General features: G+C 36.8%; 1 protein-coding gene across 1 annotated transcript in view; it reads left to right on the top strand.

The window, feature by feature from the left end:
- Nucleotides 1-1,283: 1,283 nt before the first annotated feature.
- Nucleotides 1,284-23,939, top strand: part of LOC120531777 (fibroblast activation protein, alpha) — a 95,206-nt gene continuing 72,550 nt past the window's right edge. Inside the window, exons 1-5 of the mRNA XM_039757495.1 lie at nt 1,284-1,659; nt 1,949-2,027; nt 6,753-6,848; nt 19,355-19,449; nt 23,721-23,795. Coding sequence (XP_039613429.1) covers nt 1,654-1,659; nt 1,949-2,027; nt 6,753-6,848; nt 19,355-19,449; nt 23,721-23,795 — 351 coding nt within the window. The 5' untranslated portion in view covers nt 1,284-1,653. The remainder of the gene's footprint in view (nt 1,660-1,948; nt 2,028-6,752; nt 6,849-19,354; nt 19,450-23,720; nt 23,796-23,939) is intronic.

Genomic DNA, 23,939 nt, shown 5'->3' with positions numbered 1-23,939 from the left:
ATGATGAACACACACAGATGTAATTGGAAAAAAGCTAGCTGGAGAACTGCTGGCTGCTTTGTCATTTACATCTTCTTGCTAATAAGGAGCCATTAAAACACTGAATGCAGCTGTTTAAGATTGAAATAAGGAATTAAGGGTGGAGAACCTTAACAAGTGAGACCACTAAAATGAAGCATCAAAATGTCACTTAAGCAATAAGTGTTTCATCAGCAATAATTGACTTCTCATTAAGAAACTGGTTTGGAACAAAAATCTGCCGCCACTGCGGCTCTCCAGGAGCGACTTTGCCCACCACTGATCTTGGGAAACCAGCATCCTGGGTTTGACTCTTGATGTTGCGCGTGTCTCTAGTTTGCGTGTTTCCTCCCAAACCACAGAAGACATGTAGGTTAAAGCTGACTGTCGAGTTCAAATTGGTGCATAAAAAGACGTTGTGACAGACTGGCATCCTGCTTCCTGCCTTGTGTCCCATGCTGGTGAGACAGGCTCCATTCCTCTGGATATCCTGAACTGACTGGATAAAATTGGGTTTGAAAACGGTGTGTAAAAATAGCACTAACACTGTAATCAAAAAGGACTTGCCTTACTATAAAAAGATCTGTCAATATTTAACAGGCAAAACTTTGATTAAAAAAATAAATCTGCTTTTCAGTGACACACACCTTCACCCGGTGACTTTCTGTTGACTTTTTTGATTTCATTCAAGATTTCAAACTTTACTTTCAATAGTGAACATTCCACTTCAGTACATTCCCATTCAGTGCATATACAATACATTTAATTGAGTACACACATTTCTGTAAATTGAATGGTTTCTGTTGTTAAAGCAAACTTCTGTCCGTTATGTAAAGTTGAACATTCCCGAACTTCACTTCACATACACACCTGATGACGGCTGCACAGGGGGGACGTCGACTCTTTACCTTTCTTTGCATGTTTTTTCAACATGGAGCTAATTATTGACTGCATTTTTCTCCCATTAACATAAATGCACGCGCATTTAGATGGTGTAAGATGAGAAATGGGAGGAAAACGCAACAAGTCTAAATATTAGAAAATGAAATGATCAAGAATTGAGAGGCTGATGGGAGAATAGAAAAGCTGCATACATTTTCCTACATAAAGGTTTACAAATTTCTTTTTGAAATACAATTTAGCGATCATCACAGGGTAGCATTTTAAAGTGGGGAAACAGAAAAGACGCCCATCAGACTGAATCTTGATTTAAAAACAAAGGAAGTACAAAGTCGGTTTTTCGCTAACAAACTTTTTCTAATCAAGTTGCTTCTTCGTCTCCATGTGCTCCGCGAGACGCTCAGTTCCAAAGTCTCTCTTTTATGTCGGGGATTATAAGGTCCCGTACAGAAATGACGAAATAATTTATCATTTACACGGGGACTTTATCCGCCGCGCCCTACTGTATAGTCCTCGTGACGCAAAAAAAAAAAACTTCACATAGTGTCTCTCATAACTACTGGAAATACTCCATGGAAAAGATGACCACTTTCGGCTGAAATTGTCCTGCATGCAAATGTGCAGACGTCTGTGACTTTCTACGAAAGCAGCAACTTCTTGAGCCCGAAGACCCCCTCAGAACGTGGCCGTTGTTCCCTGCTAAGAGTTTACTGAACGAATAAAACAAAAATCAACATGAAGGTCAGTAAAATGTTCTAGATGTGCTGGAATCTGAGTGGTGTAAACTTTGAATCGAAGTATTTCTACTTTACCAAGACTCGCTTAAGGCAAATTGTCCGAGGTGTTAAAGTATAAGTGTAATAATTCATAACTTTAATTTAAAACATATACTAATCATTATACGGCTTAATTAATTAATTTGTTATTATTATTATTTGCTTAAATTTATTGTTTTTTTTTTAACTTGTAAACATTACTGACGCGCATTGCAAAAAAAAAAAATCCTTTTTTTTTGTCTTTTTCTTTCTAGACTGCACTTAAAGTTTTGCTGGGTCTGGTGGCAGTTGCTGTCATCGTTGTTCTGATCGCAGTTCCTGTAGTGGTGTTAAGTAAGAACACATCTTTTTTTTCTGAAACTGTATTTAGTTTACATTAATGTGCAATTGACCTGTAGATTCACATCTCTTTTCACCACAAATATATAGTGTCTGTGCGGTATTCACTCGACTCCGACATGACCTGATCTGAGATCATCGGCGCAATTAACTGCGCAATTGCGCACAAACCGTTACACGGTTTCAAAGTTAATCATTAACTTCAACGGTGCACAAAAAGCCTTCTTATTATATAATAGCAGGGTGACTGAAACATAATTTTAAATGAAACATTTTGCTGTTGTTAGTGATATTAAGAAACAATGAAATGAGACTTTCGAGAAGCAAAAAAGTGCAACTGAGTTGTCTATGCGGCGAAATGCAGAAGCAGACGTGAAAACCCCAAGCTCCTTGTTTCACTAGCAAAAGACGATGCATTTCAGGTACTAAAGGAATGAAGAATTGTGACAACGAAAGGGAGTCAATTTACCATGGTGTTCTCTCCTCACTCGTGTGTGTTTTCTCTTTGTAAATGACTTCCTCTGTAAATCAGCTTGAATGATGATACATAGCCACGTAACTAATTCCCCCTGCCATGCACTTCACTTAAGGGCTGCAAATTCAAGACTGCTGCTGCTGCTGTTGCAGTTTTCTTTTCCAGCCCACTTTATATGTTTAGTATGTAAGTTAAGACAAACCTCAAGGTGATGTTTTCAGACATTGGAATGTCCGTTTCTGCACACTTTTACAAAAGTTATTAGAATACCACTGACCAATTAAACAGTTGCCAAAACATCTGTCCTCAATTTCAAGGCTTCGTTTTTACCAGTGGGGAATGTGAAGGCAGTTAGTAAGTTTGACTGAGACTTCCACATTTAACTTGTTATATATATATATATATATATATATATATATATATATATATATATATATATATATATATATATATATATATATATATATATATGTATGTAGTTTTAGAGCTGGCAGAAGTAAGACATTTAAGATGAGGATTAAATACAAGGTACATGCTGGAAAGACATTTTAAATTCATAACCACTAACACTTACACATCTTCAAGTGGTCCTGTAGACTGTGTTTAGTGATTACTTAAACTACACAAGCCGGGCTTCTTATATCTGGAACATGAGCATTTGTGCAAATGTGCAAGTGAGACTATAACATATTCAAATTAATTCAGTGATATTTAATTTATAAATTCATACAGTGTATCATTCTGTTCTTTTATACTAAGTACATACATGTATTATTGCAATATGGCTAATTGCTTAATGTATTGCTTTGCAATATGCAGTATTTTTTGTTTTTCTCCTTTTTTCTGTAAATGTGTAAAAGTTTTGCCGTGCCCACTCTGGAGCAAGCAACATACCCTATATGACTATAGGAAGAAGCATGGACTTCTAAGCTAATGTCTGAGTGACTGACCATGTGTCTTATTTATAGTCTTAGCAAATGCAAGGTGCTTGAAACCAAAAGGCATGTCAGTGGGTATCACAGGAATGTGTGGAATGAACACATCTTCTCCTTCAGCTTTGCCAGTTAAAATTGTTGCTTCTATCGCTTTTGGCATGAATTTCTTCACACATAGCCTTGCTCCATTTTACAGTTTTGCTGGTTCAATATTGCACAATAACATTTTCAGTGAACAGTACCGACATTTTTCATGTGTCAAGGAGTTGAAATAAGGGTGAGTGGGCAGAGGGTCCAGGTTTCATGGCAGCCTGTCTTGTCCGCATGTTCTGAGAGAGTAGATATGCAAAGTTCGGTCCAGATCAGTCAAAGGCTTTATGATTATATAGGGAACATGCTAACATTACATTTTATAGAAATAGATGAAGGTTTAAAAGTGAAATAGTATTTTATTATTAATTCAGGATACTTAAATTCAAAATACTATGTAAGTTAAGTAGCCTTGTAAAACATTTATTACAATCTGTAGTATTTCAGTAAATGTTAAACTATCTACAACAATAAACAGTATAATATGACATCTTGAACATGACTCAATTTTTACTATAATATAGACAAAAGAGAAATGCTAAAAACATTTATCTGGATACACAATTCCGTGCATTCAAATTCCTCTAGTGGGTCATTGGCTGATTCTCTTCAAGTCAAATGAATTGTATACATTTCTGTGAAATTGTATACACACGCACACACTCACACGCACATACACATATAAATACATACATACATACGTTGGTGGCATATTTAAATTGAATGAAAACACAACTACACAGGAGAGAAAAGATCATCCATAGGTTTGTGATATCTGCTCAAACAGTATTTAATTTATAGTAAAGTATTGAAAACTAAATTGAACTGCCATAATAAAGTCTGTAGCATAATGTAGAATTGAAACCACTCAGGATATACATTTTTTCAACCCAGTACCAGTAACAGCAAACTGCGCAATAACGTGAAGTGAACACACTTGACTTGAGCATTCCTAGTTTTCATCCTCTTTCTCTGTACGTTTAGCATTCATTTGCTCAGAGGTTCATGCGCTTGCTGCTTCCTGAGCAGCTCTTCATTTCTCCACCCTAGCGGCCTGCTGCTTCTCTTCTTTCATCAGCAACTTTTCACGTTAAAACTGATTAAGTCAGAGTTTGTGTTGCAATTACATAGTATGTTTTTCTTAATTTTTCACTTAAGCTGACACTTAAGTCTTCAATCTGCTTTAAGAATGATTTAAGATATGAAGAGGAAGGGGAAGTGACGGCGAAGGTGGTAGGGATGAGAACGGCACCCGTACGTATGCATCACACGGCCACCCTGCAGGCTGCTGCCGAGTGTTGATTCTACAATAAAATAAAATAAAAATAAAAAGAGGAATAACCTTGGAGGTCAATCATCACCTTGAAAGTGGATAGTAGATGTCACGTAGTATGTGTGTACCAAATTTCAGGTCAATAGGATAACCGGTTTGCGAGCTACAGCCGATTTAAAATCCTGGACGGACAAACAAACAGCCACAGTAGCGTATTGTATATAAAGATATCTTATATATAAACGTCTACGTGTGGAAGTGTGTGTGTCCGTCTGTCTGGACCGGAAGTGAGAGGTAGAGTTGGGGTAAGGGCTCCACCTCCGAGGAAACAGAAAACTCGCGTAGCCAGTAAAAACACAAGCAAGGCCAGCATGTCAGCAAAACAAAACCTCAAAAGAAAGACAAAGTCGCTTAGCCGCTAACATTGGCAAAACGGTATCCCTTTTACTTTTCCTCCCACCGCTAATGCACAAGTGATGTGAGAACATCAGCAAAATGAATCCTCTTAGGAGAGAGATGCCCAGAGTAGTTCCTTTCAATTACCTGACATCTGTAAATTTCAGTTTTTTATGTGACGATTTCAATATTTTCTAGGACCCCTGCCTTTTTATAGCATGGGCTTTCACAGACAGTATATATATATATATATATATATATATATATATATATATTAGCAGTTGGAGATCAACAAAGGGAGAAAATGAATCACGTATCATAAAGTAGTTTTTATTCCTGAGCTTTCAACCCCTACCAGGGGTCTTCATCAGAGGATAATGCTTAGACTTACAAGAATCAAAGGCAATATATATAAGTGCTAGAGAGCTGGCTGAATCCTGGTTATCAAATGAGAACGCCATCAACAGACACTTGGACATAAATCCAGCATATACAAACTTAAGAAGAACTTATTCTTAATAAACAAGAATTTACTCCCAACAACCTCACCCTCCACACGGACTGAGTGTTGCTTCTGCTGAGCAGCCAGGGAGAAGGAGCAATCAGTAATACTCCAAGAGAACTCCGCAGCATGCCATGAGAATGGCAGCAGGAGTCGGAGGGAGCTGGGCACGGAGGTGCCCTGTGGAACATCATAGATTTGGCAGTGGTGATACATGCCAGGAATAAGGGTTATCTACACCTGCAAGATGACAACTCCTCATTATGCGAGTGGGTAAACCGGGGAGATTTAAGAGGGAGGCATGAGGGCTCAGGAGTTTTAATGGAATGCTTCAAGCTGGATTTTAACCTCATTTTGAATGGAATATTTATTTGAAGACTTTTAACCTCCACCATCACTTTGATTTTTTTGGATTATTTATATATTTGGACAATGTTCTACACTGCCCTTTGGACACTGTCTTGGATTTGAATTTAAATAAAAGCACTTGGCACTTTTTGCACCAACCCCTTGCAGATTGTGTGCGTCCTCATTTGCCTGGCTCATCTCGGTACATGACTGTAAATGCTGCTGAGTTGGAAAAGCAACTGGGTAGCATAGAGCCGGCCTGGCTCATCACACTTCTTCTTGTATATATGCTTAATTTTTTATGTCAGTCAAGCACCTTATTCTGCATTTGGAAAAATAATTAATTAGTTTGGTTATAGTTATTTACTATATAGATATTTAAAACATTTTTAAATCTTAAGTACTCAAATGATTTGTTATAACACCCAATTAAATTCTTTCTCAATGTCTCCTTCTATACAGATGTCATGCTGTCTAATCATATAGCTATTGGGGTTTTTGTTTTAAAGGTTTATAGTATCCTAGAATTACATATATTTGTAAATGTTTGTTTTGCCATCTGTAAGCAACAGCATGCTTACAGACATTTGATGTCGCTTTCTCTGTTTAACTGATGATGCATTTCTAATTTTGCTCTTCCTGATGAAGCCGACTATCTTGTGCCTTTGATTAATATAGTGGTGTTTTTATTTAACCTTAGAAAATCGTGAAACTGTCTCAGGCCGAACATACACTCTGGAAGATTACTTTAATGATTCCATCACTTACAAAGGCTACAGACTGAGGTGGATCTCAGGTAAATATTTACAAGTACATTGACTTGAATTTTGTCTTGATTCTGTTAAAAATAAAACGACTATTTTAAATCTGTAATATATTAATATGTTGAGACATTAATATTGCTTAAGTAGGAAGCGGTAGCTCATATAACCTAAGTTATCAGTTTAGTTCCAAGCACTGATCAAGTAAGAACCCTAGATTGTAAGTGACACTTGGTGACTAGAAAGTGAATTTTAATAAATGAAACACATAAATAAGTGCTTGTAGATTTAATTCAATGCACTGGTTAGTGATGTTGCCTCACAAACTCAGGGATATGAGTTTGATTCTTTTCTGAACAACAGACACTATAAAATGTTTGTGTTTTTTCCAAGTACACAGTGTCAGTCAGGATTCCTTCCACATCTTGGATGTGCACGTTAGGTTAATTGATGACTTAAAGTTGGTCTGGTGTGAGCTTAGTGTGAGTGTTTATGTCCTGCTAATAATGGTGGTATAGGGTCCAAGTCCTTGGAATCCTGTAATGGAAAATTTGGTAGACAAATCATCATTTTCACATAGCATCCTTCTCGGTGGATCTGCTGGGATTCATTCAACCCTTTTACACAGTTCAGGCTTATAGGGAGTTGGTTAATATCCCTTCAGCAGTGAATGCAGTGTAGGACCCAGTGTTCTGTCAGCGAACTAGCAAATAAACTTTTGAGCATAAACTGGGAGATGTGCATTAAAAAAAAAGATATAAAGTGAAACGAAACAGAACCTCAAACGATAAACAATAATCATGGTCAAGAGAACAAGAGGCCCAAAACTGAAAGTACATGCAAGAAAAGAATACTTCAGAGATTTGGTATGCACTGTTCAGATAAGGATTTGCTCTCATAGCCATCATTTTATCCCATCTTGTCGATTACTCACGGGTTCCAACCTCAGAGGCTATACCTCTATCAATGCTGGAAGTGGACCTAATGATGGAAATAGACACTGGCAGCCTCTGAGGACCCAAAATCATACCAAATCATGACACCAGGGGCCCAGCCAAAGACGGAGTACCAAACGGACACAAACGCACTCTGAGACAATTTAGAAGTGAAAGTAAATCTAACATGCATGTCTTTGAGATGTTAAAGGAAATCTGCACTATCACAGAGGAACACTCATGAGGGCAGAAGGGGAACGAGTAAATTCAGTGTTTGTAACTCGATTTGAACCTGGAACTCAGGCTGTAAGTTGACACTGAAAGAACTACTGCACCACTGTTACTCCATCTGTGAAGATCGTAAAAAAAAATCAAAAATAGAAAATTAAGTTAATTAAATATGGTTCATTTCTTGTGTTTTTCTCTACTGATGCATCATTTTAAAATGTAAAAATGAATACTAGGCAGAAGGTAAATAAGGTTTAAGATTTACAAAGAAAGTGTGCACTTGTCACAATCTATCAAAAAGGTGTCAGCTCCACTGCACATTAACAGGTTTATCTTTCATGGCATACTGTATATTGTGCATCATTGAACCGAAAAGCTCAAAAAATATTTGTTAGGAAAGAGAAAGACAATGAGTCACAAATTGCACAAAGTGTAATGAATTCCTCTCGCATACATGATATGATTTACCTTCCAGGCATTTGGAGTTCATTCTCCTCTAAAACCTCTTTGTCTAACAGAGTGGCTTAGTGTCGACACTCAACAGGCAACCATTTGAATTCACATTGAATGCATACACGATACGGTATACCTATTTATCTGCTGAAAAAATTTACTTGAAATGAAAATTATGGATTAAAAGAGTTTTAAGATCAAATTTTATGTATTGACTGATAATTTTTGTGTTGAGAGATAGTTCATTATCCCAAGGCATTTAATAATGTGAAACCTGAGCATAAGCATGGTGTGTTTGAAAGTGGTGAAGTGTAATCAATAAAAAATGATCTGATCTTGACCTTGAAATCCTAAACACTACGTACAATATAAGCCAAGTATTGCTGGTTTACACCCATACTCTTAAAATACTTTTTCTTTCATGCCACTTTATGGTCCTCTACTGGATTGTATGGCTTCTCGTAGGACTATTGCTTGACAAAGCACCATTTCATTCTGGAAAGCGTTCTTTGCATATGAAGCTGTTTATTTTGTGCTTTGAAAAACTTCTTAATATGTACAAATATGACATCTTTAATGTATGGTAGACCTTCCTTGCAGGACACTAACAAATTAAGAAAACCTGAACTTAGCCTGTGCGGTTGTATGCAGCGAGAGTCCTTTTTATTGTTAAACAAATCTGTTTCCGTCTTCTCGTGCTTATTTACTGTATGGAGTCTGTTGCAGCTCTAAATAAATAAAGGATACTTCAGGAACTTTAATGTAGCCGGGTCTTTTGGGCACCAGAAATGGTTTCACTGTGGCATTGTTCTGAAGGCCCCTTGGCACCTCTATTTTTAAGAATGCATGAATAATAATTTGGAAATTATAAATAAAACAATTTATTCTGCCTTCAGCCACCACCCAACTCGCGAATACAAGCGGCTGAAATGAGTTTCCTCTGCAGGGTGTCTGGGCTTTCCCTTAAAGATAGGGTGAGAAGCTCAGTCATCCTGGAGGGGCTCAGAGTAGAGCCGCTGCTCCTCCACATCAACAGGAGTCAGATGAGGTGGCTCGGGCATCTGATCTGGATGCCTCCTGGACGCCTCCCTGGTGAGGTGTTCCGGGCACGTCCAACCGGGAGGAGGCCCCGGGAAGACCCAGGACACGCTGGAGGGACTATGTCTCCCGGCTGGCCTGGGAACGCCTTGGGATTCTCCCGGAAGAGCTGGAAGAAGTGGCCGGGGAGAGGGAAGTCTGGGCCTCTCTGCTTAAGCTGCTGCCCCCGCGACCCGACCTCGGATAAGCGGAAGAGGATGGATGAACAATTTATTCCACATTAAGCATACTTTATTTAGACTATGCTAATTATTTAAATTATTTTACAACAAACATGTTGCATTTCCCTGTATGCTAGGTAAGTATTATATGGCAGCACAATAGAGGGCTTATGTGCTTGAAATGTGTTTACCTCCACTGCACACAGACAATGGCTTCAGAGCTCCTTTTTTATCTGACTGGATTTTTCGCTGGGCTTTCCTGTTTTTCCCTCCCATGTCTCAGAGATATGCAAGTTATGTTTCTTCACAATTCTAAAAGGGAACTGTATGCATGAATGTAGGCGTTTGCTTGAGTGTCCCCTGTGATGAACTTGCACCTCAACCAGGATTGGTTTCTGCCTCGTGCCAGATGCTGCTGGACTAGACTTCTGTTCCTGATGACCTTACCTCCAAATGACATAGGTTGTGAAATTGGAAACATGGCTCTACAAGCCCTATATGAGTACATTACAAACACAAACAGATTTCTAACATCACTGTAGTTGTTGGTGTGTGTTTCCTGGAGATTAACTGTGAATATCATATGAGAAATCCCTGTGCCGGCTTTCATGCATTTTCTCCTAAAATTGATTTTAGTTGTGAAAAGGAGCCGTGTTGTCCTTTTGACAGTTCTTTTTTTGTAATTCATAAGTTATTAGTAATATATTTGTAATATATAATTTTAATAGAAGAGGTGAACATACAATGCAATAGGTATTTTTAATAACTGAAATGCACAAGAACCCCAAAAAAGTGAAAGGAAGTTGAGAGTGATCTGAGGTAATAAATTCAGCTTAGTTTATATTTGTTATACTAGGAGCACTGGAGGGAAACAAACTTAAAAAAAGTAAATAAATAAATAAGTTAACATTCTAAAGAAGTTAATCTTTACTCAGTCAGAGGGATCAAATAAGGTCAAATAGTATGTTTGGTGTTAGCAGCTCCCTGCACTACAGGGGACTGGAGAGAATCGAGAATCGGGAACAGCCTAGAGGCAATCGAAGATTAATTTGTAGCCATGAGTGATTATGAGCTAATAATTTAGCCCGTGTATACTGGACCATAGTCAGATCTTCTCAATCGAGAACCGGGAGTGTAAAAGCCTCTAACTGCTGTGCCAAAAATACAGCAAAACCACAAACTGGTCAGAGTTTGAAGGAGCACTAGAATCATTTGCTACTTGTTACAAGTAGAAGTACAATGTAAGACATAATAGCATTTGAGAAAAACTCAGCTGTTAAAACAGGAGTAAAAAAATGCTAACTTTGGATTGTTTTATGATTTTCTTCTTAAAAATAATAATTTATAAAGCGGCTTATCATAGCATTTGGATAACTGAGATTCTGTCACCCCATTAGATTGTGACATTTTTCAACCCATTTTCTTGCAGGATATTGACTATAATCAGAATAATGCTTTCAAAGGTCTGATCAATTTTATGGGTTAGGTTAGGTAGACTGATACATGATATCATCACATTAGTTGCTTTCTTGGTCTATCCTGACAGTTGCTGCTAGCTTAGGACATTAGTGGTTCCTTAAAATATTTTAGACTGTTGGTTTTCAGATGTCTAGTTTCTGTATTATGTCCTGCTTTGATGTTTCATCTCTTTCAGCAGCTGAAGTTGCTTACTTTATTAGGGATAGTTTTCTAGTCTATATGTTGGATAAAAGGCCTACTGACTCCAAAGTTATTTGACAAAGGGATGAGCAATGACTAAATGCAGTTCTATAATTAAATTGCTCTTTAAATGGGTTCACAATGTAACAGAAATCATAGAACTAACAAGAAACATATGGCATCCTCCTATTTCAGATCACATTTGGACATTAAACACAAAAGCAGAGTTATTCTAAAACAATAACACATATATGCACTAATATACTCAAAACGAACTTCATACTCAGCCTTTTCTCTACAGCAAAAACAGCCATTTTGACTTTGTTTTCCCAAATATTAAGGAGGATGATACATATAAACAGACACACATATCCCTATTAATATTACCTGTAAATTAAGCATAAAGCATGTATTAACAGGAAATTCCTCCTTTGGTTATTTTGTCCCTGAGTGTTCTTACGAATTATGAATTTTCAAACAGCAGCCTCTTTAATGTAGTTGGGATGGTTGAGATTTATCATTTCCACCTGTTAAGAATATGTAACATGTTATGTGCATTGTATTATTTTATTTTGCTGAGCATAAAATTAAATTCTCAGTTCTGCCATCTACAGTTTGATTTTATCTTAAATTTTGTGGATCATGTCATATTTATTTTGCCTCAAGTCTAACTGTTAAGAACATTTGAACACGAGAGACAGCCTTTCTTAACACCATCTGTCAGTGCTGTTTTCATGCCCCACTGACCTACAGTAGCACGTCTGTCCTTGCCAAAGACAACCAAGTTTGCCAGACAAACAAGTCACTTTGACACAGCCAGTATGAATTGAGATTATCTCGGAACTTCTCAGCTCTAGAGAGCCATATGAAAAATTTGGACTTGGAGCCCCTAATATTCCTAAAATGCCACTTCACCAAGTCAAAAAACATGAACGCCTTTGCTTATGGTGTCTCTTAAAGAAAGATTACAAATGCTCACTAGTACAGGAATATTCTGAAGCCAATTATCATGCATACATCTATGTTTAAGATTATTTGAAAGTTAGATAGACTTTATTATTCCATGAGAGAAATGTGTGTTTAGCAAAACAAAATGATGCACATACATTCAACAGACAGCTAAGTTTTTATATGATGATTATACTGAACACTGATAGTACACTGGAATAATTTAGAGTGCCTCAGTATCAAGATGGCCTAGGAATGCTTTGGGATCCCACAGTATGAGTTGGCAACTGTGGCTGGGGAAAAGGACATTGAGGATAAGCAGTGGAAAATTATAAAACATTAAATGGTTAAAACAATGATTTTAAAAATGTAAATGCACATAAATGTACATTTAATCATTTGTCCATTTCAATTAATAATATATGCCGGACTAAGTTTTTGAATGCTTGTTGCAAGTCATAATGGCACTGAAAATAACATTATTAATAATGTAGTATATATAGTATAATATAGTATATATATATATATATATATATATATTGTAAAAGAAGTAGTCTCAACACACAATAAAAGGTTTGGGGCAGCCATCCATATATTGTCCGTGGCTGCAAAAGGGTATTGCTGTGGTTGGTTTGAGCTCCAAGACTGAACTGATCAGGTTTTGGGATGTGGAGACTTTATAGGCCGCCAACCGGAAGTGATGTCATCTGGCTAGAACCGGAAGTGACGTCATATTAGCCACCAGAACCGAAAGTGACATCTTTCTGGGCGCCGGAACCAGGAGTGACGTTAAATCAGGCAGGTTTTCCCATATTTGGCCTGCAGAGATAACAGAAATAGGTTTAGAGCACCCCGCCACCCCCTGGCCTATATAGATAGAGAGATAGATAGATAGATAGATAGATAGTATATCTGAATAAATAATGTGTCCTTTGCAGTAACACTGTAAATTGTTCCTGACAACACCCTCACCTTTACACTGTAAAAAATAAAATCTTAAAAGTTGGCTAGCAAACAAATTTTTCTGTTTGTGCTGAAAGTTTTTTATGGTTATGGAATTTAATGTATGGTGCTTTTTTTGTTGATAAACTAGTGATCATGTAGCACATCCTACATAAAAAGCCTACCTTTCTTTTTCCAACATCCAACATAAAATAGAAAACATTTGTTTTTGTATCAATGAATAAAATGATGGTCTGTATGTCTGACAGCCAAATGATTGGCAGCTACATTTCTAGTCATTTAACTGTTCGGTTTGGGACAAATTTTTTAACTAAAATCGTTTGAGTAAATTTACAGTAAATTACTGATTACTTCATTGCGGTACTATCTCAATTAACATGTAAAAATTCAGGAAATGACTATAATTCAACAGCAATGTAGTGCTACATCAGATTACTGTGAAGTCAATGTATAGTAATGTATATTTGGCATAATATACAGTACATTAATATGAAACAGCAAAATATTGTGAAAGTAATTTAATTAGTAGCCAGTAATTTACTGTAAATTCACAGTTCGTTTTTTACAGTGTAGGTCTGGGGCACATGCAGGTTATTTATTTTCCTTTCCCACACAAAGGGAATTTAATATTATTGTATAAAGTTTTAATAAAGATAATATTTTTATCATCATTTTTCATAACATTACATCCATTTCTATTTAGTATTTTGGATTATTTTCATGGGCACTGATATCTTGGGAGGTTTTGCATGATCGCGGCCATATTATTTAAGGTCATTATACTCATAGACATATATATTGTAGATAGACGCCGCATTCACTGTGTTTCCCAGTCGACACGATAAGTCAGCGCGTCAGCCTTATTGCAAGTGGCAAAAGTGCCATTTAAACTAATACAGGGAGATGTGGAAACCGGGTTTTCTGATGAAAAACAATAACGTTTAAAACCGTATCGTTTACATACAACAGATTTTGGCGAATCGTTTAAATGCAATTATTTATATCTATTTATACACTAATAATGGCAATTATTAAATAATTATAATTATTATTACTAAATAACTCCCCCCATATAAGTAACATTTCTCGGGCTGCCTTCTTCCATCTCCGAAACATTTCTAGACTTCGTCCTGTTCTTATGCAACACAGTACTGAAGTATTGGTTAATGCCCGAGTCACCTCACGTATAGATTACTGTGATGCTATTCTATCTGGCATCCCACAATAACATATCCACCGCTTACAACTTCTTCAAAATTCTGCTGCCAGGATAATAACCTGCTGTTCTAAATCCACTGAACATGTTACATCTATTCTCTCTCAACTTCACTGGCTCCCTGTTAACTACAGAATACAATACTAAATACCGCTCATAACATTCAAAACTCCCCCCCTACCTCACTGATCTCCTACAGACTTACACTCCTCTCGCTCACTCAGATCCTGTAATTTGAGAGTATTCAGTCTGGCAATATGGTGCAGCCTTAGTTTGTGGAAGACAGACACAACTAAAAACATGAGCATAAAATGATGGTTGTCAATTTCAAACTGTGTTTCCTCAATGTGCTCCTTGAGAAAAAACATCATCAAGTTTGAGAAATGTTAATGGCTAACAACAGTCTACATAGTTAGTGACTAAAAACGTTTAGCCAAAACGTTGTTTGGAGGCTCACTTGAGCACATAAATACATAGCTTTGCTAGCTTAGCCTGGCGTAGCTAAAGTAAAGATTATAAATTGGGATTTTCTAATGGCCAGATATAACCAAAACAATTGTTCAGCCTTACCTATGAAATGTAATCCCCTGGGATCTGGTTTGGAGCGTACAACGGTCTGTAAAATCCCAAGCAGAACATGTATGAGGCATCTTATCCATCACTTCACTCCACGGCAGTGCCACTTGCAATATGGTGGTGACGTTGACGTACGATTCTGCTGGTCATGAGGCGTCTAGTTATTCTATGTCTATGATTATACTTATTGCCAATCATGTGACACTGGAGTCATGTGATATGCCATTACTCATTGCAAATAACAAATCATTTCACACTACGTTCAGTGTTGAAGTTTCTGAACAATCACAAACATTTTTTTATGCAATAGATATCTGAAAATTCTTTAGTGACTTGGGCCTGTGTGTGTTTTTATTTTGACTTTGATTCTGGATTATGTATTGGGCTTTGGCATTTGGTTTCATTTTTGTCTTTATGGCATTTAATCTTGCTTTTTCTTTCATCACTCAGTCCTTCTGCTAAATGTATTTCATCTTCTTTTATCTTCTGTGGTAGAACAGCCAATGAAAATGACCAGGGGCGTCATGCATTACGCATAGAATTCACACTAAAAAATGGCGTACGGACAAAAGTGGAAATGTTCGTGTGCACAAAAAAATCCAGATGCATAAATCTGTGTGAATGCCAACTTCCACGTTCTTCCGCTCCATAAATCCTAGTCAGGGTGAAAAGTAAAGCACGTGCATGAGCCTGCTGCCACTCCCCAACTCCTCCCAGAATTATGCCTCTTTGAATATGCAAATCAATATAAATAGCCCTTAAGCTCGTTGTTCTGTGAAAAGGCAATGGCAAAAGCACGGGGGAAAAAGAAGAATTTCAGTGAATACCAGGTAGAGGCAAGGGAAAAAGTACTATTTGTTGGTTTAAGCAGTGATATAATCAACAAAAGAAAGTTGATTGAGTGACATAGAATGTCGGAGAAACTCGAAAGTTCAAGTTCAGAAAGTCGCAATGTCCGAAATAAATAAGAAGTGGTCAGATATCAAAGTCGCCGTGAAAAGGCGAGTCTTTGCCCACCGTCTGAGTATCATATGGAAGCTTATTAGGGTACAGAAAAAAGAAAAATAAAATAGGGACACAGTTGAAAAGTATGTCCAAATGTCAAGTTTAATCTCGAAATTTCCACTTTCATCATCAATCATGTACTGTATTTTGCCATCAAAGTAGAACGTCATAAACTTCATCTTAAAATCGTTTCATTTACTAGTTTCTCAGATCCCATTGTAGCTAAAGTAGCACGTTAAATGCTTTGTTTTGTATGTGCTCTTTTATGTGCTCTATGTGTGTGAATCACTACATGCTTCTTAAACGGTCTTTCTCTTTCTCACAGGACACATAATACATTACGTTCATGATATTACAGCTCTCTGAACAATTAAAATAGTAAGATGTATACTTGATATCATTTTCATAATGATAGGAATTAAAAGCATGTATTAAACAAGGGGACACGGTGGCGCAGTGATAGTGATGAGCTGGTGCCCTGTCCAGAGATTGTTCCTGCCTCCCGCAAGATGCTTGCTGCTCCGTGCGTGACCTTCGATGAAATAATTTATTGCAGCAGTAGTGTCTCTCTCAAATGTACTAACCTTCCTTTTCTTTCTTCAAGTAACCAATCGCCACACAATCAACTCTGTAATAGATGCCAAGCCAAGTGTAAGCTTAGAACGCCGATTCTTAAAACTTTTATTAAACATTGAAATATCTTTGCAGTACATGTTTAATTATTCCATCCATGTATCCATCCAGGTTGTGCCAATCCCAGAAAGCATACAGCATGAGAAAGGAACAATCCCTGAACAGGGCGCCAGCTCGTCGCTAGTGCTGCGCCACCGTGTCCTCACATATTTAATTATTAACAATATACATTATTTTAATGAAGTTTAAAACATATCTGTATAATGTAATAAACATGCTTTACTGTATTTCATCTTAAAAATGATATCAGGAGCTCCAAGAAGATAACACTTGAAAATCTAAATCGACTTAGAAGCCAGTCGTCATCATATGTAAATACGCACTTTATAAAGTGACTCAGGTTGTGCAATATTATAACTGTAGTGCAAGTTTACAGTGAGGTAACTGGACTTATAAGTACAAACAGTTCTACCAGGAGCAATTGATGGACTGATTGAGTGCGTTTAGAGCACTTGGGATGAAACTGTTCATGAACCACGAGGACACTACAAGAAAGGCTCTGAAGCATTTGCCGTATGGGAACAGTTCAAATAGATTGCGAGTATGGCTGAGACAGTGTGTGCAAGATGCTGTATACTGATAATCCGATCAGCTGCTGTACAGCTGTGATTCCACACTCAGATACAGTGGGTTAAATACTCAGTCGTGCACTGGGAATAACAACACTAAAGCAGTGATGGTATTTAGAATAGTTTGGCCATTCGGTGCACCATTATATGGTTACAGGTTGATTACAATGAGATGCCTTAAACTAATAAACGATATGCAGTTAATTTCAGTGTATTTGATAAAGCTGCATCAGGGATGTGAATCTAAAAACTAACAGGAAACCACACTGGAACAAAAGCACTGCTTAGACGCTGGGTGCCGGAGAACTTACGTAGGCAAGGAATTGAGCTAACGTGAAAATGTGTGTGGCTTTATGCCACGTTTAGTTTTATACATTGTGATAAGAGCATGGAAACGGGCGTACGCGCTGTTTATGCATGAAGCCCCAGGAGAATGAGGTATTGTCAGAACTTCATTGTCATGAATTAAACGCAATCCTATTATCTAAACCAAAAACAGACCACAAATAACGTTAACAAAATTAAAAACAAAACAGAAACAGTTTTAGAAATATTGACAGTTCATTTACAACCCACTACCGTTTTTATTTCACAGTTAGAAGATTGAAATGGGATTTATTCTTAATCACTATTCAATTATTTAAATGTGGAGTAATACATTGCAAATTTTATGATGGTGATACATTTTTCTATTTTATTAATTTTACAAAAATTGTTCCCATATTTCAATAAAGAAAGTGCATTTGGATAGTGGAAGTCAAAATAATCGGACAGGTCAACTGTCATCATCATAAAAATGACTGATGGCTTTTACCGCTCCTTCAAAAGTTTCCAGCTTGTGCTTTTCTTGTTTTTGTGTCTGATGTTGGCAAGATGAGGGAGATTTTGATGAACTTAAGAGGTAAGAAGAAGGATGGTGTTTTTTTGGACGTGGAATGCAGATTTGCTTTGCTAGAGGTCAGAGGTCAGGTGCCTTTTTCAAAGATGTAAGAGGGAGGAAGGGAGCAGGGAAATTTTGTCAGAAGATGGATATTGTTTTGTAGAGGTAGCAGGGAAGATGGAGTTTTGCCAAGGGAAAGACTGTTTTGTCAGAGGATGAAGATGTCCTAAAATGGGCACCATATGTATGCCCTGTGATAGATTGGCTTTTATTAATGAATAGTCCCTGCATTGTTGCCTAGACAGAGTGTGGATACCTGCAGTTTTCTTACAGAAAAAGTGGATTCAGAAAATCAAAGGATGGAATTTAAGTACTATTCTTTTGTCATGGTTTCATAGAAATACAGCACTAACAACTATTAAAATTAAACATTATATACATGGAATTATTACAAAAATAAATCATATTTATTAAACAGGCTTCATATTATAAGCCCCATATGCTGTATATTAATTTCAAAAAACACACAAACAGAATAATACACAAAAAACGTGTAACAAAAACACACAACCATCATGTAGCAAACACTAGGAAATATATGCAAAGAAATACACGCATAAAACACTTTTTGTTTGTTTAAAATATTAATAAAATTTATTAAAACATTAGAACACTTTGTTTTTATTAGTAAATGTAATTTGTTCTTGTCATTCATAATTGTCCATTCTGTCTAGCCTGTAAATTGATCTACAGAGGGGACTGGACGGTCTCTTCATCTGGAATCCCTACAGATTTCATTTTTTTTCTCCAGCCTCTGAAGTTTTTTTTTTTTTTGTTTTTTCTGTCCACCCTGGCCATCGGACCTTACTTATTCTATGTTAATTAATGTTGACTTATGTTTATTTTTTATTGTGTCTTCTATTTTTCTATTCTTCATTTTGTAAAGCACTTTGAGCTGCATTTTTTTTTGTATGAAAATGTGCTATATAAATAAATGTTGTTGCTGTTGTTGTTACACCACTATGTAGATAGCGTGCCATACTTGCATTCTTACAAGAACTTACTTTTTTATCAATTTACAGCTCCCCTCAGAAAATAAATAGATACAAGCTAGGTAATTAAAATTCATTAATTATTTTGTTTCTTTTTTTTAATAGACACTGAATATCTACTGAAAAAAAAAGATGGAAATGTCATGCTTTACAATGTGGAAAAAAGTACTTCAGAGGAGTTTTTGTCCAGTAATGTGTTTGTGAGTATAGTGCTGCTTAGAAGAGAAAAAACGCTAAGTTTCAAAAATGCCAAATTATGTGTTTTTTTTTAATTAAACGGCATTGTAATTACATTTGGATAGTACTTATAAGTAATGAAAGACATGCCAGCTTTATTAAACACATTTCTCTTGAAAATGTAAGCATCTGAATGATTTTAAAGGTATTTAGAAAGTTGTACGTAGCTTTGAATATATACATCTAGGGAAAATATTCATTCATTTATTCACTAGCTGTTCTATTCATTTATTTGCTTATTCTAATTAAAAAAACTGCCAATTAAAAATACAGTACGTACATCAAAAAAGACTATTTTTTTTACATATTTGCATGTAATGGTGTTTGTCATGGGTGGCGCGGTGGTAGCGCTGCTGCTTCACAGTTAGGAGACCTCGGTTCGCTTCTCGGGTCCTCCCTGCGTGGAGTTTGCATGTTCTCCCCATGTCTGCGTGGGTTTCCTCCGGTTTTCTCCCACAATCCAAAGACATGCAGGTTGGGTGTATTGGCGATCCTAAATTGTCCCTAGTGTGTGCTTGGTGTGTGTGTGTGTGTGTGCGCGTCCTGCCTGGGGTTTGTTTCCTGCCTTGCGCCCTATGTTGGCTGGGATTGGCTCCAGTAGACCCCCGTGACCCTGTAGTTAGGATATACCGGGTTGGATAATAGATGGATGATGTTTGTCATTTCATTCATTTGATTAAATGTAACAAATAATAAAGAAAATGACTTTTATGAACACTTTTGTCAATAAAAATGGCAGAAATGCAGTTGTCTGCTGTGGATAAAAATAAGTACACCTCTGTCTTTAAAAGCTGCTGTTGCTACCTTTTTGGCAGAAATAACTTCTTGTGTTTCTTTTATTTATCAGTCTCCTATATTGACATGGAGAAATACTTGTCCATTTCTTGAAGAACTCCTTCAATGGTGTAATATTTCACAATTTTTTTTAAAGTACTGCCCACCTCAAGGCCCCCATACAGCATTTCTATGGGATTAAGATCTGGGTTTTAACTTGGCCATTGCATAGCCCTCCACCACATCCTTTTAAACCGTTTAACAAGATGGTGAAAACCCCTCCTAGTCAGTAACATGGATGAATTCAGATTGCATTTCAAAGTCTGGATCTCCCATTTAAAATGTAGTAGTATTGTGCTTGTTTTTTTAGTATATTATATTCACCTAAGTCTCCAGACCCCCTCCTGCTTTTTCCCTCTGTCTGATTGTATGAGGTGTAACCAGTTCAGCATTAAATAGCATCTTATATAGGAGGTTTAAGCCGGTTGTCAGAAATACCCAAAAATACTTCTCTCCTTCCTTGACGTTTCCTATATGTAAAGGCCCATTTAGTTTTAAACCGCAAATTTTATTCAAAACACATGAATGATGATATTTATCTTTGTTTTTTACCTGAAATACCACACAGTGTCACCAGCAAGAACATTAAATGCTGGTAACCAGATGTGAATCAGAATGTTTGTCTCCTTAGGCTCTTGCATGACCATATTTACATATTCTTTTTAACTTGTTAAATCCTCTCCTGCTACGGCTGTTGACATTAGTGAATGTTACTGCCCAAGTATGAACTGATGTCAGTCTTTGACAAACAACCAGGAGATAATCACAGAAAAAGTGTCACTCACATTACTGTAGCTTCAATATGCACAATGAAGAAAATAATAGACAAACCTGAAAAACTGCCCACACGCCAGGTATCTCAGTTTGGTTAAAAAATTATTAACTCACTTGAAATGGCATCCCAGTGTTTTCACACTATTTGGAAAATTAAGTGGACGGCCAGCATCAAACTGACACAGGGGAAGGAGAATGTGCAAGGTGGCACACTGCGGACAGAGCAAGCCGTGAGTGAAGAGCACAGTGTTGGAAGGCGACCCACTCGCAATGCTTTCATCGGCACAGCAGAACCAACAATGTATGTAAATTCAAGAACAATCATTTGGCTTGATTTGCTTATGCTGCATGGAAATGCTGACACTCATCTGAGATTGTACTGTGGCTGAAACGGGAAAGAACAATAGAACGTGGGACTTGGCGAGGAATGAAGTGTTGTTTAGAAAAGAAAATGTATATATGATCTGAGCACAGATATACTGAACTTCTAGCACCTGCGCTAACTCTTATACACAGAATGTTTTGACAGCAGATGTATACTCAAATTATACTATTCTGTAGCTAAACTGTGCCTCATAGCATACTTACACATTTACTGTTATACAGTATCAGACACTACAATACAACATCATACAGTATGTTATAACCCAGGGCAGAACAGAACCATTGAAGAGCATTTATTCCCTATGAAAAGTTGATTCCCTTTCATTTAAATGATGTTAAGTAAACCCGACAAGTCTTGCATCAAAATGCTGATGTAAATAAGAAATATGTACTAAACACAAGGAAGATCACCCTCAATTACCAGGGGAAGATGATCTGCCATTGTGTTGAAACAACTCATTTAGCCTTTTAGAGGCAATGAGGAAAAAAGTCACCTTTGACAATATTTTCACATCACTTTCTAAGGTAAATAGGCTGCTTGCCAAAAAAGATAAGCTTGCTTTGTACCAAACTGTAAAAAATATAAAATGGGAGCTGTCACACACTTGTGAAAGGCAACACAGGAGATGATCAAGAAGGCAGACACAGATAAAGTGCAGAGGCAGTACAAAGCGAGAAGAAATACAGAAAACAGAACCGAAGTGAATGAACTGCCACTGTTTTTTTTGTGTGAGAGCAGCTCACAAATGATTTGTACAATCTGTGCTGACTGCTTATTTGAGCTGTTTTATAATAGGCCTACATGCCACTTGCCCTTTATAAACGAGAACAGAAATATGTAAATGTGGTTTGAAATTTTAAACTATTTCCACAAAAAAATGGCTTCTCTTTCATTTGTTTTTTTTTTTATGTACCCCGCTCATTTTGCTTTTCACTAATAAATACTAATATTGGCAGCACAATACTGGAACATGTTTGTTTATTTTTGTAATTAAGGCAGTTTTACAGCTAAATGCCCTGAAAAGGGCAGTTGGGACAATAATTTCTTAAAAAGACAGCTGAAAAAAAAAATTCAGAAAATGAAGGAGAAGAGCAAAATGTTTACTCAAAAAGTCAAAAGAACTTCATCATCAAAGAGTCAATAAGCACCAAACCAAAAACATATTAAGGTCAGGAAAAATCTTAAAGCTCAGAAAAAAGAAGATCAAGAGACAAATAAAAATGTGCAAAAAAATGGTATTTATCCCAATACCAAGGTAAAGTGTATGGCACCATTTTGACTAATATTTTTATAGTTACGGCTTTGCGACATCAAATTTGCTGTCACAGCAACAACCATAGCAATGATAAACATATAAACCCAGAGGATTATTTTAGCTTTTCTTAAACAAAATGTTTAATTCCTGTCATTCTGATAACAGGGGAAGCAAACAAAAAATGGCTTAGAGAAGATTGGACTTAAATGGAGTATGTGAATTGTTTTAAAATTGCTTATGACAATCTACTGTACTCTGGAAGCATCAGACACAAAACAAGAATCAGTACTAGACCGGCCACAAGTTAATCTCAGAGCATGGTCACACATCCATCTGGTAATTTTATAAACTTGCTTAATCTAAATTTAGAGAATAGCTGTTCCATCAAAGAATTACAGCATGATCCGTTCAAGTTTGGACATTTGCATTATGGTAACCATTGGCAGGCTTCTGCAAGCCCACAATGTCTGGAATTACAAAGACCTTCAGAAGTAACTTCTTTTTAATATGAGCAATAGGAGAATTCCTATAGTCGGACGTGTGGACACTATCTCTAAACACTGAAAGGGGAACACTTCCTGGTGATCTGAGCTGAGCTCTCACTCCAACTTGGCTCTCATCTTCTGCCCAGCATAGCACGGCCACTACACTCCACTCATCCACACTGCACATTCTGTCAACTATGCCAAGTGTTTAAGCTTGGAATTAAACCATGATCAGTCCCAGTTTGAACATTTTGAATTCTAATAACTGCCAGCTATAAACCCGTGGCATCTGGACTATAAAGACCCTCAGAAGCAACATTTGTTTATCCAAATTTTTTAAAATCCAAAATATTTTTTCATCACTCTTCGTATGTCATCTGCATTAAACAGGAATTCTAGTGTTTCAGAAGATTCACATTAAGTTATAAGCCTTTGCACAAATTGGCTGATGGTTGTTTCTTCTTCTTTTTCTTAATAATTTTGCTTTTTATTTATTTCTAGACAGATGTAAATGCTTCCGATTACATTGTATCTGCTGACCGAAAGTTTGCTTGTTTGCAAAGAGATTACCAAAAGGTAAATACATGAATTTTGATTTTACTTTTTATATCTTCATGTATTAATGCCATCGTGACAACAACCCAACATCATGTACTCCATCTTAATTTACTTTCAATTTTCAAGCATACATAAAATGCTTATGATGTTTAAATGACTAAA

The sequence above is a fragment of the Polypterus senegalus genome, chromosome 6 (assembly GCF_016835505.1).
Source record: "Polypterus senegalus isolate Bchr_013 chromosome 6, ASM1683550v1, whole genome shotgun sequence".
Lineage (NCBI taxonomy): Eukaryota > Metazoa > Chordata > Cladistia > Polypteriformes > Polypteridae > Polypterus > Polypterus senegalus.
This window is presented reverse-complemented; position numbering and strand designations above follow the sequence as displayed.